Source organism: Nannospalax galili, unplaced genomic scaffold, assembly GCF_000622305.1.
Source record: "Nannospalax galili isolate Female #2095 unplaced genomic scaffold, S.galili_v1.0 scaffold1421, whole genome shotgun sequence".
In the NCBI taxonomy this organism is placed as follows: Eukaryota; Metazoa; Chordata; class Mammalia; order Rodentia; family Spalacidae; genus Nannospalax; species Nannospalax galili.
Window position 1 is genome coordinate 470,986 of NW_008345746.1, and position 23,248 is coordinate 494,233.

Sequence of the window (23,248 nt, forward strand, 5' to 3'; positions counted from 1 at the left end):
GCTGAAGGCTGGTTCTTTAAGCTGCAGGCCTCGGGGTCTGCAGCTCTTCCGTGGTCCAACCCTGTCCTTAAATTTTTTTATTACTTTGTGAGTGTATTCCCTGCATGTATGTAAATGCGCCCATGTTGTGCAATGCCCGCAGAGGTCAGAAGAGCTCATTGGATCCCCTGGAACTGGAGTTAGGGACGTCATTAGCTCCTATGTGGGTGCTGGGAATCGAATTCCGGACCTCTGCAGGCCGCTGAGCCATGTCTCCAACCCAGAGCTCACAGGCCGCGAGGCTGCTTCATTCTGTGTCTGATAGACCCGGCCAGACATGCCCTTTTAGATGGTTCCTTCCAGTGGGTGCTCCGCCCAACTTTGTAGGGTCAGCACAGCCGTGCACCTGCCCTCCCCTGACTCCATCCCCATGCCTCAAGTGTCTGGCTTCCCTCGCCAGTAAACAAGAGCCCAAGTGGGCCTGCTGCGCGCCAGGCCCGGTCCCAGCCAGACGCCTAGGACTGCCAACATGCGTAGCCTAGGCCAGACGCCTAAGACTGCCAGCCAGCATGCTTAGTCTAGGCCTGCATCACCACTTGGAGCCCCCACCCCCAATCTTTAGCCGGTCATCACAGATTCCCTCTCGCCTGCAGGAGTTGCGCAGTAAATAATCACTGGGAGGCAGGAAAGGGAAAACAGAGCCCTCTTCCTCATGCACGGACCAGCCCCACGGGAAGTGCGGTGAAGAATGGGGATGCTGCTGTTCAGCGGGGCATATGCTGGCGACAGTGGGTGCAAGTCATGGGTGGAAAACACAGCTCCTCTTCTGAGGGGTTGCAGAGGTGGGCCTAGCACCACTGCAGAAGGGGTCTGCCTTAGGGGGCAAGGGCATACCAGATAGCCAGAGTCCCTGCCCCTGCTCCCAGAGGCTCTCCAGTGGGCCTGGGTGGCACCAGGTGATGGGGCTGGGATCAGCTGGAAGTGGAGAAGGCCCAAGCACCAGGAAGATGCCAGGAAGAGGCAAGTGGTTGGCCCAGCCAGGGCTGCAGGACAGTGAGGAGAGTCTGGGCTAGTGCACGTGTGATCCCAGGCCATCTTGGCAGGGTTGGGAAGAGTACAGATTCTAGGTAGGGAGCAAAGCCTGGGCCCTGGTGATGGGTGTAAGAGCCACTTTGCACCCAAGACCCAGCCAGCCCCTCTCCCCAGCCAGATTAGGGCAGCTACAGTGCTTCTGCCCCCACTTATGGCAAATATGTGGCTTCTGGTTTGAGTGAGGGCTGTGAATTGGAGCCAGAAAATCTTACGGACATTCGATTCTGAAAGCACTTGGAGGGAAAGGGCAGCAGCACCTGCAGAGCTAGCAACGCTGGGGACTGCTCCAGCAGAAGCTGGTACAGGGGTCACGGTGGCCTTCTCCCCTCCTTGCTCACACTAGAGAGTGAAGGCAGCTGACGTTCGGGGTCTTGGGCATTCCAAGACAATGTAGCCAAATGTCCTTACTCCTCCAGAATGTCACCCAGCTTTTCAGGTTCTCCCAGGACAGACAACTCACCACTAGCTCTGATAAGCCCATGGCACCACTACCCTGCAGGGTGCCTGTCAGAAGGTGACATCAGATGAAGGCAGGATGCCCCTGAATAGTGATCTGAGGTCCAAATGGTATAACCTGCAGGAGGGTCTGTTGGCTATTGGGCAGGTGAAGGGCCTGGAAGAAAGGCCTAGCCCTGCATTGGTTCCTAACCAGGGGAGGTGGGATCCAGCAGATCCATGGGATGAACTGGGCTGTGTCCTTCTGGGGACTGTGGAACACCCCAGCCCCAAACACCTGTGTTCAGCCTGCACTCCTGCAGGCAAATGGCTTCTCTCTGGAGAGACTTGGGGCCCAGGAGACCAACTCGAGGTGTCAGGGTATACACCACACCGCCAGGATGTCTTGAGACACTAGACTGTAGCACCCATACCCCACTAGCTGTTAAAAGGTGCCTTTGTGGCTGAGAGCTGGGCAGGACTCTGTGCTACCTGGAGTCTTGGCAGCCCCCGACCCCACACACCCAGCCTGTCATGTTCCTGGCAGTGCGTTTGCACTAGACCAGTTACCCAAGGAGTCTAAGTGCAGACCTCAGTTGAGATGGGAGAAGGGGGTAGCTACAAGGACACTTCAACAGCGGTGCCATGGGTGCCTGCCAGAGGCCCTCCTCCTTTCCCAGTGCCCCACATAGGCCTAGGTCACCCTGGGGTACGTGGACCAAGGGCGCGTTGAGGTTTCTAACCATCGGTAGCCTCTCTCTTGGTTTTCGGGGTCGGGAGGTCTTCCAGCGCTGGTGATGGAGTGGTCCCCTGCAGGACACACCCTTGACCTCCTCCCTCCAGGATCTCCCTCGCTGCGGCCGCAGTCCCGGTGCCGCCGGCAGGGGGCGCGCGCGAACAGGCGCCGGAACCGCGACCCTGATTTTTTTTTTTTTTTTCCCCAACAATCTTAGAGGAAAAAAAAGATTTTAAGTGTTTGGGGCAAAGCGAGGAAAGAGGTGACAGCGGTTTCTGCCCAGCCTCGCGTCCTCATGCGGCTCGCCGACGGGGCGCGCAGCCCGGGAAGCATCTGCCCAGAGGCGCTCGCCAGGGGCTTCTCCAACCGGACCTTCGAGTTCGACGACGGCGGCTGCACCCCCAGGTACCGGCTGCTGGGCCCCGCCAAGCGTGGGGACCCCCAGCCTCCCCCACGATCCCCTCCTGAGCACCTCCTCCTGATCCGTGTGTGCCAGGCTCATCACCCTGGGAACCCTCTGTTGGGAAGAGCGGGCACCCCTCGGGGCGGGGCTGCAGGTGCCCTAAGAGGGGACCTGTGCACAGAGGGGGCTGGAGCTCACAGCCATTTCTAGAGCCAGAGCTCAGCCTGTCCAGGCATGCAGGGATCGGGGGAGGGGTCATGTAAGGCGATCCAGGTCATGTGCAGGAACCACCCCCAGCAGAGGAGACTCAGGGCGTAGGTGGGGGAGAGCCCGTAGCATGGGGCAGCGGTACAGGAGGGGCTTCCGCAGGGCAGCCCTTTCCAGCCAGAGGAAAGTCCTGGGTTCAATCACTGGTGATCTTCAGCTGCTGGTCATTTCTTTGGGGTTCCTGACTGTCCATCCCTATGAGGGACAGGGTCAAGGTCAACTGAGAAGGGCATCCAGGTGACCTGGGAGCCACCTCATCCTAGGCAGTGGCCTTCAATACCACATAGCTCCTACCCATCCTGACCATGTGAATGCAGCAGTGGTGGAGGAGCCAGAAGGACAAGGCAGCATATGCTGACATTGCCCCCTGGGTCAGGTCCTGATCCTTCCTGCTCCCTCCCCCACCCCACCAGGACCAGCACAACTGTCCCTCACCCTGTGCCAGGAGCACCCAAGGACCCTGGACAGAGCCTGCTGCTGCCCAGTCCCTTTCCTCTGGTTGTAGCCAAGCACACAAAGTGACCCCACCGTTGACGAGGGACTCAGTTGCCCCTGTATAAAAATGAGGGGTGGGGCAGCTGGTCTTTGAGGCCCATTCCAGATGACAGACGAGGCTGAAAGGGCTGGTTTCCAGCTGGAGCCTCAAGGGCCAGGGACACACCTGAGAGTGCCAGGGGGTAGTGTGGGTAAGGAACACATTCTCTGAAAACAAGCAGACTGTCCTCAGAAAGTACCCAACACCTGGTCCTCCTCTGGCTTCTCTAGAGTCAATCAGGTGGTGTCTGGCAGGCAGCGTGATCCCAGGATGACTCTCGTTTCTGGCACCTTGCACTTCTGAGACCCTCTGCCACCTCCCTCTGTGGTCTGGTGTCACCCTCCCTGGAGAGTCAACTCTGAGTTCATTACCTGTCCTACTTCACTGCCTGGGCCAGACCAGGCAGGAGACTGTATCCTCAAGGGCCTGGGCTTCAGTTCTAGCACTAATGTTGTCATCCACCTGGCACTGTCCAAAAATCTATCCTACCCCCATCTGAGCTGTCCTCTGTCCCTGCAGAGATTCACATACCTGCAGGTGGAGCTGCTGCCCAGGCTGGTGTGTGTGTGTGTGTGTGTGTGTGTGTGTGTGTGTGTGTGTGTTTCTGTATATGTGTGTGAGGGTGTCAAGACAGGCAGTGTGAGGAGGGCAGGATAGGGTTGGGGAGAGGGGGCGCTGAGCCCTGGGTGGCACCTAAGCTGACAGCCCCCAGTGGCCTCAGCCTGGGAGAGGGGACTCTTCTCACGCAGACCTGAGGGGTGGGAGACAGGAGTTCTGTAAGCACATTCCTGCACTAGGCCTCACGGGGACAGGTGGAGTCAAGCAGTCCTGCCTTGGATATACCTCTGTGCTTTGTAGGTGCTGGGAACTGTGAGCCGCAGTACTGTGCAGGGGAGTTGGAGTTGAGAGTCAGTCTATCCCCAGTACCTGCCAGCCCATGTCCCCAGTCCTACAGCAAGGGTACCAAAGTCCCAGACTAGGGCTGAGCAGTGGGACTCACGAGAGGAGTTCCTGGCCCTCCCAGGTGCAGGAATCTGTACCGGAATCCCAGACTCCATGACCTCCTTTGCTGCCCCCACTCCTCACCCTCAAGCCCCCTGCTGTGCATCCCCAGGCCCCAGCCACCTCAAAACTACTGGACACTGCCTTTCTCTGTCCTGCCCCTTCTTGCTTCAGTGTGACAGAGGGAGGCCATGTTCGCTGTCCCGGAACCAGGGTGTTTCTCTTCACCACCCCAGTGCACGTCCCACCAGAGTCCCAGACCTTTCCTGGAACTGTGTGTTCTGAACAGCCCAGCTCTCAGGCATCATGAGACCCTCTGGGCTCTGAAGACTAAAGCCTCCTGCCAGGGTACATGCCTGGCCAGCCGTCGAGGTCTGTTATTAGAGAGTCATACCTCCAGGAAAAGAGGAAATGACCCAGGTCCTGTGGGAAAGATTTGAGGGCCCACAATGCAGCTCTGGCTGGCAGGAGGGACAGCTAGGCAGCTCCCCAGCTGAGACACAGAGCTTCGAATCCTTTAGGTGTTAGGTTTCAAGGGCAACTCAGGAGGCAGCAGTAAGAACAGGGGGCAGAAAGTCCCCCAGGATTCCTTCCCAGTGCCAACTGCAGGTGTAGCACGGGTCGTTACTCGACAGCATCTGAGGGTCCTGGCCTTAGCCACCCCCATGCGGGTAGTCTCAACTGCCAGGTCCCTTGGTGACGTTGCTTATGCAGTTCTGCTATGGCAGCACCATGCTCTGTTGTCATGACTCTAACTTCTGAAAGGTCTCTTGATGATCTCCCCTGAGGTTTCTTGACCTGCTCCCCAGGGACACAGAGGGGTTTTCAGGCCCTGCTGTACGGACTTCCAGTCATTGGCGGTAGCTATTCAGTGTCTCTGTGAACAGTCCTAGTTACTCTAAAATGTAAAAGTCCCCCTATCCAGGCATGGCGGCACACACCTTAGTTTGAGGCCAGCCTGGTCTCCATAGCGAATCCAGGCCAGCTAGGGCTACAGGGAGACCCTGTCTCAAAAAAAAAAAAAAAAAAAAAAAAAAACAAAACCCGAGGAGAACAGAAGTTGGACGTGGCTGTGCACACCTCTTATCCCAGCACTCAGGAGGCTGTGGCAAGGCAAGGCGATTGCTTGAGCCCATGGTTTGGAGACCAGCCTTAGTGACATAGTGAGACTTTGTCTTAAAAAGAAGAGGATATATGTGGTCAAGGGCGAGATCCCAAGATAGAGTGAAGCCTTAGGAGGGGGCCTACAGCTGCCCATAGACCCAGAATGAGGATGAGGTGGATGAGGAGGCTGGCCTCACAGAAGCAGAGGTGGCATCAGAGGAGGGCTGGCATTAGGATGGGACCTGTCATGTGTCAGGAACAGGAGAACAGGAGCCTGGAGGGTTAAGGAATCGTATCCAGCTCATCCTGCACCAGGCTCAATAGTTGTGTAAACCTTGAAAATCACAACAGCATTCAGGGTCTCTGTTTCCCCATCTGTAAAATTACAGACAAGTGACAGCATCCACCTTGGGATGTGGTGGTAACAACACAGGTCAGCAGGGTAGGTACCTCCTTGCATCTGGGCAGTGTTATTTTTAAGAAGCTCTGTGGGGACACATCTGGAGTGCAACATCTGCCTGCTTCCTGACATGGATTCTTAAGAGTGGAAATAAATACCAAGCCAAAGGATTCAGGCATCATTAAGGCCTAGAGGCAGGACCAGGTCCATCCTACCAGTGTCCAGGGCATAGTGACCTTGACACCATACCCAGAAGAAGTTACTAGCTCCTGGGCAGGAAGACTTGGCCCACACACCCTTGCCCAGAGCCTCTCACTTTGTAAACCTTATCAGTTGCAGCAAAGACAGAATCTCTTTACTACTTTAGATTTTTCTTTGAGTAAGTGAGATTGTATCAGACATGTTTGTTGGTGCTTTGATCCCTTTTGTAACTGCTCGTTCAGGTCCCCTTGATTATTCTAGATGGGTACGGCCACATGTCCTAAGGACAGCCAGCTTCTCAAGTACAGCCAAGACCGGTGTGGACAAGGAAGGGCCTGTGTGTCTTTAAGCAGATCCCAGTGTTGGACCTTGCTCTGGGGGTCTCTTGCCTTTGAACCTCCCTGCGGGCCTGGCAAGATGGCTCAGTGTACTTGCTAGTTTCTGTCAGCTTAACACAAACTAGAGGCACCTGGGAAAAGGGACCTTGAGGAATTTTCTCCATCAGATTGGCCCATGAGCATGTCAGTGGGGCATTTACTTGACTGTTGATTGGTGTAGGAGTGAATGTGAGTGGTGCTGTGCCTGGTACCTCTCAGAGATGTGTAAGATGAAATGAACCCTTCCTCCCCAAGTTGGTTTTGGTCAGTGTTTTAATCACAGTGATAGAAACCAGCCTAGAACACTCAGCTTGTAAAGGCATTTGCCACCAAGCTCAACAACCTGAGTTTGAGCCCTTAAAGACATCCCCTGACCTCCACATATGTGCCATGGCATGTTCACGCCCTCCAAGTATGTACATATATATATGTGATGAACCTCCCTGTGACTTCTGCCTTAGATTGGCCCATGAGCGTGTCAGTGGGGCATTTACTTGACTGTTGATTGGTGTAGGAGTGAGTGTGAGTGGTGCTGTACCTGGTACCTCTCAGAGATGTGTAAGATGAAATGAACCCTTCCTCCCCAAGTTGGTTTTGGTCAGTGTTTTAATCACAGCGATAGAAACACTCAGCTTGTAAAGGCATTTGCCACCAAGCTCAACAACCTGAGTTTGAGCCCTTAAAGACATCCCCTGACCTCCACATATGTGCCATGGCATGTTCACGCCCTCCAAGTATGTACATATATATATGTGATGAACCTCCCTGTGACTTCTGCCTTGGCAGAGGGAGAGGCCAGGGATGACGATGGTCCCCAGGCCCACACAAGGCCTGTGAGCCCCTGCAGCCGCCAGGCCTTCTCCCTTCCGCCACGTTGACTGTCGCAGAAAGCTGCCCGAGGTGTCACTTTGGATCAATCTCCAGCCGCAGCGTAGCTCATCCGAGAGCCCCGAGCTTTCACTCTGGGGTGGGATGTGTGTGCCTCAGGAGACAGGCGTGAGCAGCCACCTCTGACGTGGACACCGAGCCCCTCCCCCAGGCTGCCCAGGAGCTCAAACAACTCTGACTTTTTAATGGTGGTGCACTGGAAGAGGTTAGTCTTTCTGCCATGGTCAGCAGACAGCTCTGCTTCCCACTCACTGGGCACCAAGCCCAGCTCAGCTGTCACCGCCACAGTGACTCTGCAGTGTCGCCTGCAGGCCCCCCCAGATGGAGATGCCTAGCAGTAGGTGTGCACATGTACACACACAAGCATATGTGGTCCCATGTATACACATGTAGGTATATATCCAGGCACACACAAGCACATATGTAGCCGTGTGCCTGTGTGGCTTTGCAGGTGTGTGTATGCATCCATACACCTGTCCACGTGCAGTACACATGCAGGAAGGCATACACAAATGTACGTGTGTCCATGTACACATACCCATGCAGCTGCACAGACACTTAAGCATATATTTTCCACACGTACACACGTAGGTGTGCATACACAGAAGCACACGTGAAGGTGTGCATGCATCTCTGCACACTGCACATATACACAAGAACGTGTGTGCACGTTTCACACACACCTCTGTGCGTACGTATGCACGCACATACCCTGCACACCTCTCCGTATGTACACAGCACAGACCCATGCTTGACCTCTCTTGTCAGGCGTGGCTCTTCAAGCTCCTTGACATTAGTGTGAACAGTGGAAGTTGATCCCCACAGAGGAATTGTACCCGATAGCTGAGGGTGGCCCTAATCCAGCTCTTCAGGGTAGTATAAGCACTGATCTTTTTTTTTTTTTTTTTTTTTTTTTTTTTTTTTTTTGACGGACACCGAGTGACCAAGAAGAACGCGAGAAGCAACATAGTCTGCTGAACTGACAGGATAACCAGCGGCTGTCACTAATGAAAATGCAATAAAGGCGTGCGCCTCCACGCCCAGCAGCACTAACCTTAAAAGCAGCCTTGCAGGAAGAATATTTTTTCCTCTGCTTCAGGTGCTAGTCCTGAGGAGAAGATCCTGCCTCCCTCTGAGACCCACCCGGGGCTAGAGAGGCACGAGGGCTGCTGCTCTGGCTGGTCAAGGGGAGGAGAGTGTTTAGCCATGGGATCAAACGCTTCTCCTGAACTCTACTCTGCCCTGGAACTGTGGTTGCCAGCACATAGGGATGATCTCTGATGCTTGAGAAACTCCCCTCTCACTTAGGGTTCTTTGAAAAGCAGATGTGTCTAGTTTTTTTTAATGGAATCTCACTAAGAGCCCTTGTGTGCTTACAGCAGTGTGTCCCTGTGAGCACATGTTGGCCCTTGGGGACCTGTGAGCTCAGAGTAGTCTGGGGCAGAGCTGCTCACCCTTCCTGACTTATGCCACCCTGGTCTCTGCAGCATTGGCCCTGATAAATAAGACTGTGGTGAAAAACCATGCCCAGACCTTCTCTAGCACTGGGTGAGGATATCCCCAAAGAGAGGCTTCAGGTAGAAGGGACCCTCTGCCACCCTTCTGGTTGGCTCCATGATGCCAGCACATCTCCAAACCCATGCATCACTCCATGCTCCAGTGGTTCACCTGAAGAAACATCTGGCTGTGTTTCTCCCATCATCAGGAAGGCTCACCGTCTCTTTCCTTATTAGCTTAGTCTTTTCTTGGTTTTGGACACACACACACACACACACACACACACCGTCCCATCTGCATTCCACTTTCTGCTGGTTTGCTTCATGTTCTCTGTGACTCTACAATTCTTGCTCATTTTCAGTCTTTGTCGCTGTTACCCGCCCCCTCTGTCGTGGACAGTCTGGGTTAGCAGCTGTGTGTTGTCCGGCTAGAGAAAAGCTTACAGATAGGTTCCTCTATGCCTTCGAAGGTTTGTGTAGTGGATAAAAGGCCTTCTCAACTCCACCATGCCCCTACACACTCTTCCAATCCTGTCCTTGGTTTAAGGCCATGAAGGAGGACTGATTTGATTTGATTTTTATCCAATGGCAGGCATGTGGCCTTAGCACAGGCTCCAGAGCCAAGAGCCTGGGCTCAGGCACTGATCCTGCCAAGGTCAAGGAGACAGCTTGCCAGGCTAAAGATGTAACGAGGCTCGGTAAATATCAAGGCTCAGTAAGTTACCTGAGCCTTCAACACCTGTGTCCCTGTCCTTGAGGAGACTGTCCTCTACTTTCCGGGGACTGCACCCATTGTCTACCTCCTCAGCCCTCAGAATAGGACCAGCAATGTCCCCCTACCTTAGGCTGACAGGTCCTGCCCCCATCCCTTCTCAGACCCAATCTTAACATAGGTGTAGGTCAGTCAAGGGCTCTCAGTTGTGTTTGTCTTTTTATTTTAAAAGATTTTATTTTTATTTTATGAGTGTTTTGCCTGCTTGTATGTAAGTGTACCATGTATATGCCTGGTACTCACAGAGGTCAGAAGGCAACATCAGATCCCCTGGACCTGGAGTTAACAGGCAGTTGTAAGCTGCCATGTCGGTTCTGGGAAATGAACCCAGGTCCTCTGCAAGAGTAGCAAGTGCTCTTAACCACTGAGCCATCTTCTGACCCCCTGTGTTTGACTTTTTAAAAAAAACATTTATTTTTGTTTGTTTCGATTGCATGTATGTATGTGCACCATGTGTGGACAGTTTCCACAGAAACCAGAAGAGGGTGTTGGATCCCCTGGAACTGAAGTTTGGGTTGTTTGCTGCCATACAGGCACCTGGGTCCTCTTCAAGAGCAGCAGTGCCCTTAGCCACTGAACCATCTCTCCAGCCCAGTGTTAGCCCCTTTTTTTTTTGTACCAGCCTCTGAGGGTCACCATCACAGTTCTAAGTCTGTGCCGGCAGCTGCAAGATGAGACCCTTCTCTGTCCTGTCTCACAGCCTTTGTGGCCGTTACCGCCCATGTGTTCTTCAGTATGAATCTTTGAAACTGTTAACGTCTGGGGAAATAACGATGGGCTCTCGGTTGGGTTTGCTGAATTCACCCACTTGTTGGAGAATGTGCTTAGCCCTGGAGAGTATGGAGCCTTCCATTAGGGACAGCTTCCAGGCCACCTTCGGAAAAGAGCGTGGTCCACGAGTGTGGGAGGGTTAGACGGAGCCCCGGTTCTCCTGTTCTGTGACTACCATTGGGAAGATCTGCTTTCCCAGCCTTGGCCTCTGGCTCCTTGCTGATTTTGCCCTGGGTTTGTGGAGTAAATCTTGTTTCCTGTTAGACAATGGCCCCAATTTGTTCTAATAAATTCCCCCTCCATTCCATTGGGTTTCCACATAAATGATTATTCCGGCTTCGAGCACAGCTGCCAATCCTCCCTTTGCAGTTTTGTTCTTCCCTTCATCATGCATCCAACAGTGGGCAGGTGCCTCGTGTTCCTTTTCAGAGATTAAGTTCTCGGTCCCTGTGAGGCATGGCTCCACCTGTCTACTTCTCTAGTTCTGTGTATGACTTCCTGGCCACCAAGGAGTGGGGAGGGTATGGAGGGGAAGAGTCCATCCGGCCAGGAGAGGAGTTCCACTTGGCTGCCAGGGACAGTGCATCAGTGAATTAGGGGATGTGTGATTGCCAACTAACAGGATCTAGAATCACCTAGGAGACAAACCGCTAAGCATATCTTTGAAGAATTATGTAGATTAGGTCAATTGAGGTGGGAAGAGCCACCCTGAATATGAGCAGCACCATTCCATAGACTGAGGTCCTGGAGAAAAAGGAGCCAGCGAGCTGAGCACCAGCATTGTCTCTGTTTCCTGACTGCGGCTACTATGTGACCAGCCACCTCCTGCTCCTGCTGCCCTGCCTTTCCAACTGTGTTAGACTGTACCCCCAACCACAAGCCAAAGTAAACCCTTCCTTAAGTTTTGTTTTTTTTTTTCAGATATTGGCACAACAACAACAAAAAAAAAAAAATAGAGAAACTTGGTACTGAGAAGTCGGGCTATTGCTGTGATAACCCTGACCACGGAGTTTCTAGGCCTATAGAATTGGTTTGCATGAGGATTGTGACGTTTGGAACATCAGGCTAGGAAAGCTCTAGAATGCTGTAAGCAGAGGTGAGTGGGCCATTCTGGTGGAAGCCAGAATACCCAGAGAAGTACAGAAAGTTGAGACATGGCTCCTGATGTTTTAGAGGGGAACGGTCAGGAACTAGGCAAGAGGCCATTTGTGTTATATTCTGGCAAAGAATCTGGCTTCATTATACCCATGTCCTGAGGACTTGAATGAGATTGAATTCAGACGTTTTGGACTAGTTTTTTTGTGGAGGAAAATTTTTTTTTTTTTTGGTCTTTTTGAGATAGGGTCTCCCTGTAGACCCAGCTGTCCTGGAACTCACTATGTAGACCAGGCTGGCCTTGCACTCACAGGGGTCTGCCTGCCTCTGCCTCCCGAGTGCTGGGATTAAAGTCTCACCACCACGCCCAGCCTTGTGGAGGAAATTTTAAGACAGGACTCATTCAGGCTGTGGCATGACTACTGCTTACCATTCTTGTCCAGGTCTACAGTGGGAAACAGCAAGTGGGACAGGAAAACATGAAAAATTTACTCTTTGGAGGGAAAGGATAGGGTTTAAAGTTGCAGACAAGGCAGGTGTTGAGAAAGCAGCCATAACTGTTAAAGAGGTTAGGACCTTTAAAGAGAAACCTCCATGGGGCTGGAGAGATGGCTCAGTGGTTAAGAGCACTGGCTGCTCTTGCAGAGGACCTGGGTTCAGTTCCCAGCACCCACATGGCAGCTAACAACTGTCTATAGCTCCAGTTCCAGAGGATCTTTGATTCTGTGGGCATTGCACATACATGGTATACTTACATGTATGCATGCAAAACACTCATACACATAAATTTTTTTTAAATAATTTTTAAAAAGAGACCCCCCCCCATTCTGTGTTAGAACAACAGGAAAGGCTTCCTGAAGGCAAGACCCTGCCCGTCGAGGCTTGTCTTGTGAAATACAAGGAGGGAGTCAGTTACTGAGAATGTTTGGGCAGGGAACACAATCAGTAACATTCTCAGTTTAACTCCTTGGTTTTATGGTCAGGAAAGATGCAAGATCTAGGGTGTCATGGAGGTTTGCACCAAGGTCCCAGAAGGCCGCTGGGGTCAGGCGGTGTGTGGCAGGGTGGGGGTCCCTGGATGGAAGCCTTGAGATGCCATGGTGTGAAAGTGAAGCCTAAGCTGCAGGGGGAGCCTGGATGCTGGAGATGCCAGGACCTTGGGATGTTGGCTGAGAAAAGCTACGGCATGGAGGGAAGCCCAGGCATGGAGTGGAGATAGCCCCAAGAGAGAGGCTCTGTGCTGCAGGCAGCTGGATGGGCATGGCGGCCTTTGGACTCCAGCAGAGTCCATCATGAGTCCCAGATGCCCAACATGGAGATACAAAGTTTGTTGTTCTCCCTGCTGGCTTTAGTGTGATCGTTCCTTGACATGGTCCCATTCCTCCCTTTTGGAACGGGAATGTTTACTGTGTGCCATTGAATATTGGAACTGTGCAACTTTTTTATTTTATAAGAGCTCATAGTAAACAGATAGCCCTGAGTCACAGGTGAGACTTGGACTTTGAACTTTTTTAAAATTATTTTTATTTTATGTGTATGAGTGTATTGTCTGCATGTATGTGAGTGCACCCATGTCATGCAATGCCGTGGAAGTCAGAAGAGGGCTTCTGATTCCCCTGGAACTGGAGTTAAGGATGGTTCATAGCTGCCACGTGGGTGCTGGGAATCGAATCCAGGTCCTCTGCAAGAACAGTCAGTGCTCTTAACCACTGAGCCATCTCTCCAGCCCCTTGGCTTTGAACTTTTAAACAGTGTTGGTACTGTTAAAGACTATGGAGACGTTTATAGATGGACTAAATGCATTTTGCATTATGGGATGGCTGTGAGTCTATGGGGACAAGGAGGGAATGTTATGATTTCAAAGTGCTGTGTTTAGTTGTCAAGTTCATAAGGGTGGACTTGTGACAGTTAACACTGTCATCTAAACAGGATTTAGAATCACCCAGGAGACAAACCTCTGGCCGTGTCTTTGAGGGAGTTAGACTAGACTGGGTTAACTGAGGTGGGAAAACCCACCCTAAATATGGACAGTGCCATTCTATGGGCAAAGGGTTCAGATTGAATGAAAAAAAGGAGAAGGGGCTGGATAGACAGCTCAGCAGTTAACACTTACTGTTCCAGAGGATCCAGGTTCAATTCACAGCACTCACATGGTGGCTAACAACCTTCCATAACTAGTTCCAGGGGATCAGACACCCTCTTCTGGCCTCTGTAGGCATTGCACACATGGGTGCACTTACATGTAGGCAAAACACTCATATACATAAAATAAAATTTAAAAATTTAAGAGGAAGGCCCAGCGTGGTGGCACATGCCTTTAATCCCAGCACTCAGGAGGCAGAGGCAGGTGGATCTCTGTGAGTTTGAGGCCAGCCTGGTCTCCATGGTGAATCCAGGACAGCTGGGGCTACAAGGAGACCCTGTCTCAAAAAGACCAAAAAAATATTTTTTTTTAAGAGGAAAATGTTGTCCTGGAAAGAAGGCTCAGTGTTGGGCACACTTGTCTCTCTTCCAGAGGACCCTCGTTTGGTTGTCAGCACCCACATGGGGCAGATCGCAACTGCCTGTAACTCCAGCCATGGGGTTCCAGTACCCTTTTATGGCCTCTATGGGCACTCAGACATTTGTCAGCACACACACACACACACACACACACACACACACACACACACACGTGAACTGAGCACCAGCATTCATCTCTTTCTACTTCCTGACTGGTTACAATGTCATCATCTGCCTCACCCTTATCCACCATGATGGGATGCACCGTAGAAGTGTTAGCCATAATAAACCCTTAAGTTGCTTCTGTCAGGTATTTTGTTATAGTCATGAGAACAGTAACTAACAGGGTAGTTATAGCATCAGTACCACATGGTCCCCACCCTGGGGCATCCTTAAAGCTCCTTACATTCCCTGAATCCAGGTCTCTTAACCCTGTACTGGGGCTGGTAGCAATTCTTCTTGCAGGGAGGGGCTCAGCCTTCTGTGTTACCATGTGACTCCTGAAGATGCCTAGCACTGGGCCCAGCTCCTGAGAAGGCTTTCAGGGTCAGGGCCCATGAATTAACACGCACTAAATAGTGGGATGACCTTCCTGTTCTGCATGCTGGGCTGTGCCATCTTTACCCTTGGCCTCTCTGGATGGATTATATAGACTGGTGACCCGAAACTGAGCTCTCCAAAGGCCTTCAAGATAACTTGAATTGGGTGACCCTGAGGGTTAGGGTTAGGGTTAGTTCCAAAACTAGGAACTTGTTGGGGTTCTGGCACTGCACAAAGCACTTCATACCATCTCGTGACTGCTCTACAGTAACCACGTGCAGACAGACAGATGAGGAAACAGAAGCTCAAAGAGGGTGAAGGGACTTGCCAAGGGCTACCTATCCTGGACTAATGGACCAGGACTGAGTCATGCCCATGCGCTTGGAACCCTTGCCTGTCACCAGGTCCCAGAGAGTCCCTGAGAGGAGCGGGTGGCTCTCAAGCTGGGCTGAGCTTTCCTGGGAGGGTGATGCTCTCCTTTGTCCTGGACTAATGGACCAGGACTGAGTCATGCCCATGCACTTGGAACCCTTGCCTGTCACCAGGTCCCGGAGAGTCCCTGAGAGGAGCAGGTGGCTCTCAAGCTGGGCTGAGCTTTCCTGGGAGGGTGATGCTCTCCTTTGCTGTCTCCACCCGGACTTCAGGGGTGGGGTGGGGCTATGAGTTTCGTAAGTTGAACTTCACACCTTGCTCCAAGGGTGGAGTGAGAGCTTGTGTGGTGATCAACTTCTTTAGACCACATGACACTGAATCCTTACAGAAATGCAATTGGTTGACACAGCCATCTCAGAAGACAGGTAAGAGCAGTCATCTCTGGGTCCCAGGCTGCCTCCTGGGCTCCCAAGAATGGAAAACAGAACAGAAAGTGAGCCCCAGAATGCTGGCAGCTGGGCCAGAGCCATTCTCTGGCCCCAGGTGCCCTACCCCTACAGGGTCTCCTAGTTACCCCATTCTGCACGCCTGAAAGCTCTCCCCCACATTTCTGCTCCCACACCCTCCCCTAAGCCCAGACCACATAGGGAGCAGGATTTCAGCCACATCTCTCCTTCTTTGGACACCTTTCCAAGAGGCCCTGGGGTCCCTGGCCCATGGCCCACATGATAAACAGCCAAGTTCATGGGGGCAGAGGGGTTGGCTCTGCTGAAGGAACAAGGAAGGATGCCAGGTCTGTGGGATGCCTGCTGGTGGAACCTGCTCACTCAAGTGTCACAGCAGCTCTCCAAGGTTGCAAAGGCAGCCTGCCCTTGTCACTCATCCCAAACCACAGATGGGCAGAGGCCGAGACAGGTCTTGGACTCCAGGTGTGCATCCTTCCCCTGGAGCTTCCTGAAGTAAACTGAGGTCCCATCCTCCTCCTGAATCTTGAGGCCAGGAAAGAACTTAAAAGTTCATGAAGGGTGGGAGCTCCTGGAAACCTGGTGGTCTCTCCAGGGTTTGCAAAAAGAAGGGATTTAGCCAGAAAATATAGTCCTGATCCCTGGCCATGTGGTTCCCCACCTACTGGCACCTCCCCAGGCCCAGCCAACTTGTGACTAAGGAAAAACAAGCAACTCCACTGATGTAATTAGGAAAATGTTATTTTTCAAATGCTGCCAAATCCTGGAGGTTAGAGCTGTGACCTGAGAAACAAGAGTGTTGCCACTGGCAGCCATAGCCTGAGACAGCCTCTGAACATCCCCCAGCCACCAGAGGAGTGGGGTACCCATGCTCGCCTGCCTGCCGCTTGTCTGGGGTGGGGTGCTCAGGATTGGCACCAGGTGGGGGCTCAGTGAATGTGCCTCAACTCGAGAGGGGTGTCCAAATTCTGCCCTGGACCTGGTATCCAGGTGAGTGGCCTTTGAGTCCAGATTCCCAGCACCCTGTGTGTGTGGGGGCGGGGGGGCGTGGATCCAAGAAGCACATTTCTGAACCTCCCTGAAGTGAATGTTTTCCTCTTCTGACTTCCTCTCAGTCACACAGCCTGTGACCTACTTTGGACACAGGATGGAGAACCCCCTGTCCTCAGCCCTCACTTGGAGAAGCTTAGAAAGGCCCAGGAGACCAGTACAATCAACCTTACATAAAGCCAGGGCACTCGGCAGGCAGGCAGTTGGGGTCTGGGGCCTCCACCTCCTGCGTCCTAACTATGAGCTGCGGGAGAGGCTAGACTGAGAATGGCTGAGGACTGAGGTGCCTCTGGAAAGTTGGTCATGCCAAGGGGCAATAAGTGCAGGATGCCGGCTGGGTCAGGAAACCAGGGATTGGATGACAATCCCCAACTTGTGCCAATGCCCCTGGTTCCATCGGTGCATGGGCCCAGCAAGACTGAGCCTGTGCTCCCTTGGTGAATGTGAGCTGCTTGCTGGGTCCAATGCTTTGGGGTTGGGGCTCCACAGGTAGCTGGGGATCCTCTAGTTTGTGGGCTAGATGTGCTAGGCCTGCTGCCCCAAGAGACTGGGAATTGGAGCCCAAGGGACTCTGCCTGCCACTCTCCAGGGGGATGGCCTGGGAATTGGAGCCTGAGGGACTCTGCCTGCCACTCTCCAGGGGGGTGGCCTGGGAATTGGAGCCTGAGGGACTCTGCCTGCCACTCTCCAGGGGGGTGGCCTGGGAATTGGAGCCTGAGGGACTCTGCCTGCCACTCTCCAGGGGGGTGGCCTGGGAATTGGAGCCTGAGGGACTCTGCCTGCCACTCTCCAGGGGCGATGGATGTGGGGGAAGAAGGAAGCAAGAACGGTCAGAGGTTTGGAGGACTATGGGCCACTAGGGACCCTCCAGTGTGCCTGGGACCCCCATGATTGGGGTGGAGTGGGCGTGTCCAGGAGCCCGGAGTCCTGACTCTTACCCGATCTGATCTGTTGGCCCCAGAGGACTGTGAAAAAAGACCTGTTTTTAAACTCTTGGTCAGTCACAGCGTCTCCCCTCCCAACAGTGAGAGAGACTGCGAGAAGGCCTTGGCGAGTTGGAGAAGCATGTAGGAAAGCTGCGCAGCTGGCCTTGGAGCAACTGTGGGGGTGGGAAGGCTTGCCTGGCCCAGGTCCAGAGAAGGGGAGGGCTCCCACGCCAGCCCCAGGGGGACCAGGGACCATTGTGAGCGCTGTTCCAGAGTTGCCCATGACCACTCCCACCTCCAAACCTCCGCATACCCTGCTGCGGCCTGGGCCACGGAGCCTGGCAGGGCTGGAGCTGCCTGGCTGCAGGCGTCCCCCCCCATGCCCGGGCTGCTGCGGGCACCACCCCTGTAGACCCCCGCAGGTGCCCGTCCTGCCCCCCCGGGGGTCTCGGAGGCCGGGCCAGGGGGGCTGCGCGCGTCGGGCAGGGGTGCGGGTGGCGAGGGGCGCTGCCGTGTGCCCGCAGGCGGTCCTGCGCGCCGGACGGAGGCCGCGGGGACGTGCTCCTGGACGCAGCCAGCCTCAACATGAACGACCTGGACACCGAGGTGCTGCCCTTGCCGCCGCGGTACCGCTTCCGAGACCTGCTTCTGGGTGACCAGCCTTTCCAGAACGATGACAGGTAGGTTGGCCGAGGCTGCGCGGAGCTGTCCGCGGTGCTGAGCCCCGGGTGACCCCGCCGCCGCCGTGCCCTTCAGCTTGCCCCGCGTCTCCGGCGGGAAGTTTCGGGTGGGCTCCCCGGGAGGGACTTGGAGAAGGGTCGCCCCCGCCCCGATGCTGGCAGGCTGACCCGGGGCTCTGTCTCCCCGTGCGCTCCTGCTCTGGGTCCCAACCCACCGCTCCGCTGATTGCGGGGGACAAGCCAGGGCCGGAGGCGCCCGGCCGCTGCTCCCGGAGTCCGCCAGGCGGACCAGGCAGGCGCGCTGTGGTCGTTCAGTTATTCACTGGGGGTCAACGTCCTTCAGGCTCATTTTCAGCGTGAAGGTGTTATGGCGTCTCCTCACCTCAGATCCTCCATGCTTTAAGCAAAATGAACTCCCGAGTCTTTCTGTAAAAGATTACCAGATGTGCCCATGGGGATAACTCAATAGGCTGAGGGGCTTGGCAGGAAGCTGGAGAGAAATGTTGCATTTCTTTCTGCATTTTCTTCAAATAGCTGTCTGGGTAAACACAAGTGCTCTGCTGTCAGCCTCGGGGGAGGCACTTTCACGCCTGTAAGCCAAGGACTCTGGTAGGCTGGCGATGGCTGGCTGGAGCTTGGGATCAGGAGCACACACACACGCACACTTCTGTGTGTGGTGGAACGACCTCCGTCACCTCCCGAGGGCTCGGTCGCTCCCAGCACTGGACTGGGCTTCATTTTCCCCCAAACAGTGCAATTATTCAAGTTAGCACAGAAAGTACATGAGCCTGCAGGTTGTCAGGACTCACACTGAGCTCGGAAAACAACTGAGGGCCGCAGCTGCGGCTGGAAACGAAAACCATGTTTGCGAGTAAGGTCAGCATGTGGGGACTGTGTGCAGAGCCACCCGTGCACAAGGTGTGGTCCTGGCAGTCTCTTCAGACCCACTGGAAACTTCCTGCCAGATTCCCCCTGGTGATCGTATTCATCAGTCACGTTAGAACCAAGGAGTCTGGGTCCTGAATTCAGAGGTTGGTTGGCTGGTTGGTTGGTTGGTTGGTTGGTTGGTTTGTTCGGACAGGGTCTTGCTCTGTAGCCCAGGCTGAGCTTGAATTTGTTGTCTTACTGCCTTGGCTCCCCGAGTGCTGGGATTACAGGTATGTGCCACCAGAAGTACTTGGTCCTGTCTTGTCTTTTAAACCAACTGCTTCAGTAACAGACAAGCCTGTCTAAGAAGGTGGAGGGCTGGTTAGCAATGCCTGCTCAGGCAGTGGGAGAGATAGCCAGTCTCTCTCTGGCATCTGTAGTTTGGAGCTCTTTTGCCTTCCTGGGACCCTCACATGGCAGGCCTGGGGCTTCTGTGAGCCCAACCCCTGTGCCCGACATCTCATTAAGTCATTGCTCCCATCCTTCCTGGGTGCCTGCTTGGCTGGGACTTTATGAATTCTGGAAAATAGCAATTGTGAAAGACTCAGTGCCAGGCAAGAAGTGGCATCTGTCTCCCTACGTGGTGTCCAAGGCCTGGGACTGGACAGATGCCAATGACCAGTTGATATAACTGAAAGCATCCCTCCCTTTCCAGGCATGGATGGCAAAGGGTTTTGTTCAGCCATAGGATGGCATCCCCCAGGGATGAGAAGATGCTCTCAAATCCATGGAGACTTGTGTGTGGCTTTTAAGTGTGGTGCAATATACGAAGCATAAATTTCACCATGGTGACATTTAAGCACACCCACAGCTGGTACAGCCTTCACCTGTCCAACACCAGAGTGTGGCTGTCATCCTGAAAGATCTCTCTCCCCTTCCAACTCACTTCCCACTTCTTTCAAACCATCTCTGTCTCATGGGTGAATCTGATATCTTGGCCCTCTTATGACCCCCAGACCCTCCCTCTTTGAGCCCCCAGGTCTTGTCATGGACAAGTGGTATAGGAGACTATGACGCTGGAGAGGGGAGGTCTTCCCTGAGGGGTCTACCAGAACACCTGAGTCCTGCGTGTACACAGACCCAGCTCTAAGCACAGACCTCAAACTGAGAGTGGAGAAAACAGGTGCTAGAAGGTGGTGAGAACATGCTCAGAACATGGCCCGGTGGCCCTCCTGCCACTGCCATTTGAGGGACCCACTCCGTTCTCTCCTCATCCCCTTTCTCAGCCTCCCTCCACGCACCATCACTGATTCCCAAAGTGAAGGATGAGGCTGGGAGCACTTCCACCTGACCTGCCGGCACTTTTCTACAAGTGTGATGATGACTTGGGCAGCTGTGTTAGGAGTCTGGGAGTGCTTGGCCTGGGATAGGGATGAAGGGCAGGCTCCGGATCAGAGGGCGCAGGACAGCCAGTGAGCCAGAAAGAGCCAGTTACCTCCTCTCAGGAACTCTCTGGGCTTCAATGGGGGCAGGGGCTGGAGCCTTGAAATGGGGTATTGAGTTGTGCCAGGGTGGTACAGCACAGCACCTGGAGGGTCCATGGCAGTGGTCTCAGCTAGGGGCATCTGGGGTAGATGTGAGCTATGATTGCCTCCCCTACCTCCAGCACAGAACAGGAACAGATTAGAGGCTCCAAGCCCCCCACTCCTCCCCAGCCCTGCTTTTGCCCCACAGTGGGACAAGAGTGGGGAAACCACTTCCATTCCTGGCAGGCTGAGAGTGGGTGGGAAGGGCTGTGAATTTCCTGTTCTCCAGGGGAATAAAGCCACTGGTCGTGAGTCATCACAGCCTCAGCGGCCTTGAGGAGGTTCTCTGCCACCCACATGGGCAAATGAGGCCACTGTGCCAGCCTGGCCTCTCCTGAGGGACTGAGCACTGCATATAGCCTGTGAGGGGCAGAGTCGAGATCTCACTGGCATCAGGAGGTCCATGTCACCCCCTGGTGAACTCTGAACTGCTGGGCTGGGTCCAAGCCCTGGAGCTTTCTGGGGAGCAACAGTCAGGAGCTGAGTGGGCCCTGCTCTTCCAGGGCTCAGGGCCCCTTGCCCCACCTTGACACCAGGAAGCCAGGACAGCATGAGGAGTCTAGGTACAGTCCTTATCTGGAAGTATTTCTCCAGCATGTTCTGGATAACTCCAAGTTTCCTGGTCCTGGAGGGATTGCAGACTCCGATCCTCCCTCTGAAAGGGGTGAAGACCCTTAAGAGGGTGGCATGAGAGGCCTCAGGCTGTGGTTTTCAGAGTCCTGTGCTGGGTCTGTAATAGGAGGCTCAGAGGATTGTCAGAAAGATGGACAGGGCAACATGGGACTGCTCATCTCCCAGTGGCCAAACAGGGCTAAGAGCAGCCAATTGTGGGGAGATGTAACCTGGCAGGTGGCCACCTGCTGGCCCATCATGCCAGGCCTTGCCCACTGGCAAGCCTCCTGGTAGGTGAGAAGGAGGCTTGTCCCTGGATTTTCCTGGGGGCTTCCCAGTCCAAGGTTGAGGGGAGGTCTTCAGGGGTCTGAGGTGCTGCTGGTGGAAGGTTGCCCAGAATAGGTCATATCTGTGCTGTCCTCAGCCCTTCTGGCAACAACGCCTCAACTCACATCTCCGAGGCAGGAGCATTGACTATTTTCTCACAAAAGAAAAGTGAGGAGACATGCAGGGCCCACGTTGCCAGCGCAGTGAGGTACCCCCATCTAAGGTCAGAGTCCTATGGGTACAGGAGGCGTATTTGGGCCCCAGTACCCTTCCCTTACCCTGCGGGTGTCCCTTTTCCTACAGCACTGCCAGGAACTGAAGTGGGTCAAGTTGCCCCTCTGGGACCAGAGTAGGCCCTGCCCATGGCGTGAAGGCTCCAACATGCCTCCAAGCAGAGAGAGCTAAGAGGGGCGCCTGGAGGGACTGAGATTGTTAATAACAGTAGAGCTGAGCTGGAAAATGCTGCCGATGGAGCTGGGTGTGGAGAAGAACTTCACGGGGATCATCCGAGCCCTGCCTGCCAAGTGCCTTAGATGGTTGGAAGCCCATTAAGTGCCCTCCCCACCCATTCTTCTCTGTACCCACCCTCAGGACCAGTGGCTGCCTCCATCATCCCAGCAACCTCGTACCTTCCCACATCCTGTCCTCACCCCACCCTCACCATCCTGCCTATCACCCTTCCGCACTGGAATCTTGGGCCTTCCTTAGGAAAGCCTCACCTAGGCTCTGCCTCTGCTGGGCAGCCCCGCCTGTACCCAGCTCTCTGGATTTCTCCTCCAGGACAATTAACTGGCTCTCTGTGCCCTGGACCAGCCTTGGGACCTCAAGGACACTAGAGCCAGAGCTCATAAATGAAGGCCTCAAGGGCAGGATGGGGTGAATTAGTGACCACTGACTCTCCTTTGAGGGCACCTTAGATCCTAGCTACGAACCCATCTGGCCCCTAATTTCCCCACTGGCTGGCCAGGGCTTTGAAATGGGAAGGGTGCTGGTGAGGCAGAGGATATGGCCATGCTTGAGCCAGGGTAATCATAGGTGGGAGGTAGAAGATATGCCCAGCCAAGAGTTCAGGAGGACAGCAACGATTTGAGAAGGAGGCAGGAAACCTCTGGGGAGGAGAACCCAGGCAGGGGAGGGAGGACTGGTTTGATACCTGGAGTAGCCAGCCAGAACCTCACAGGTGTCGTGAGGTGCTTCATGTGAACTGATAGGACATGAGATGGGAGTTGCTACAGCAGAGGGCACAGGGGATGTCAATGTCCTTGCAAGTGCCAACCAGGCTCTGGGACGGGATCACATAGCACAGGCAGGTTGCCCTGGAGCAAAGTGGATTTCTTGCTCCACTGGCTGACACTGGGTCCCTGGCCTTTGTTCCTGACCAGGGCTGCTGAGCCCAGGGAAACCCCAAGGGGTACCACCTGGGGCCTTGCCTGGCTCTGCACTGATCTGGCTGATGGACAAGGCAGGGCTAGAGCTGCTATCCTGGCTTTCACTGTACCCTTTCCAGGCTAGAGGACTCAGGTGGGGTGAGGGGGTCATCTGGGTCAGGAGGATTAGCTGCCTGGTCTCCAGGAGCTACTCCTGGATATCAGCATGACTCCATCCTGCCACCCCTTTTAGAAACCCTTTTTGCACTGCCTGTATGGTTGAATCAAAGCTTGGTTTAAGCAGGAAGAATGGGGGTGGGGTCTGAAATGTTCTGGAATATTCCAGATGTCCTCAGGTGTCCTGCGTGAGATGCAGATTGAGACTGTTCCAGTCACTGGCTA

General features: G+C 54.0%; 1 protein-coding gene across 2 annotated transcripts in view; it reads left to right on the forward strand.

The window, feature by feature from the left end:
• The first annotated feature begins 2,510 nt into the window (after window positions 1-2,510).
• Kcnt1 (potassium sodium-activated channel subfamily T member 1) overlaps window positions 2,511-23,248 on the forward strand; it is an 82,114-nt gene continuing 61,376 nt past the window's right edge. For both annotated transcript variants that reach the window (XM_017800305.1, XM_008841927.2), the window contains exons 1-2: window positions 2,511-2,647; window positions 17,932-18,087. In XM_017800305.1, the coding sequence (XP_017655794.1) occupies window positions 2,538-2,647; window positions 17,932-18,087 (266 nt within the window). In that variant the 5' untranslated portion in view covers window positions 2,511-2,537. The remainder of the gene's footprint in view (window positions 2,648-17,931; window positions 18,088-23,248) is intronic.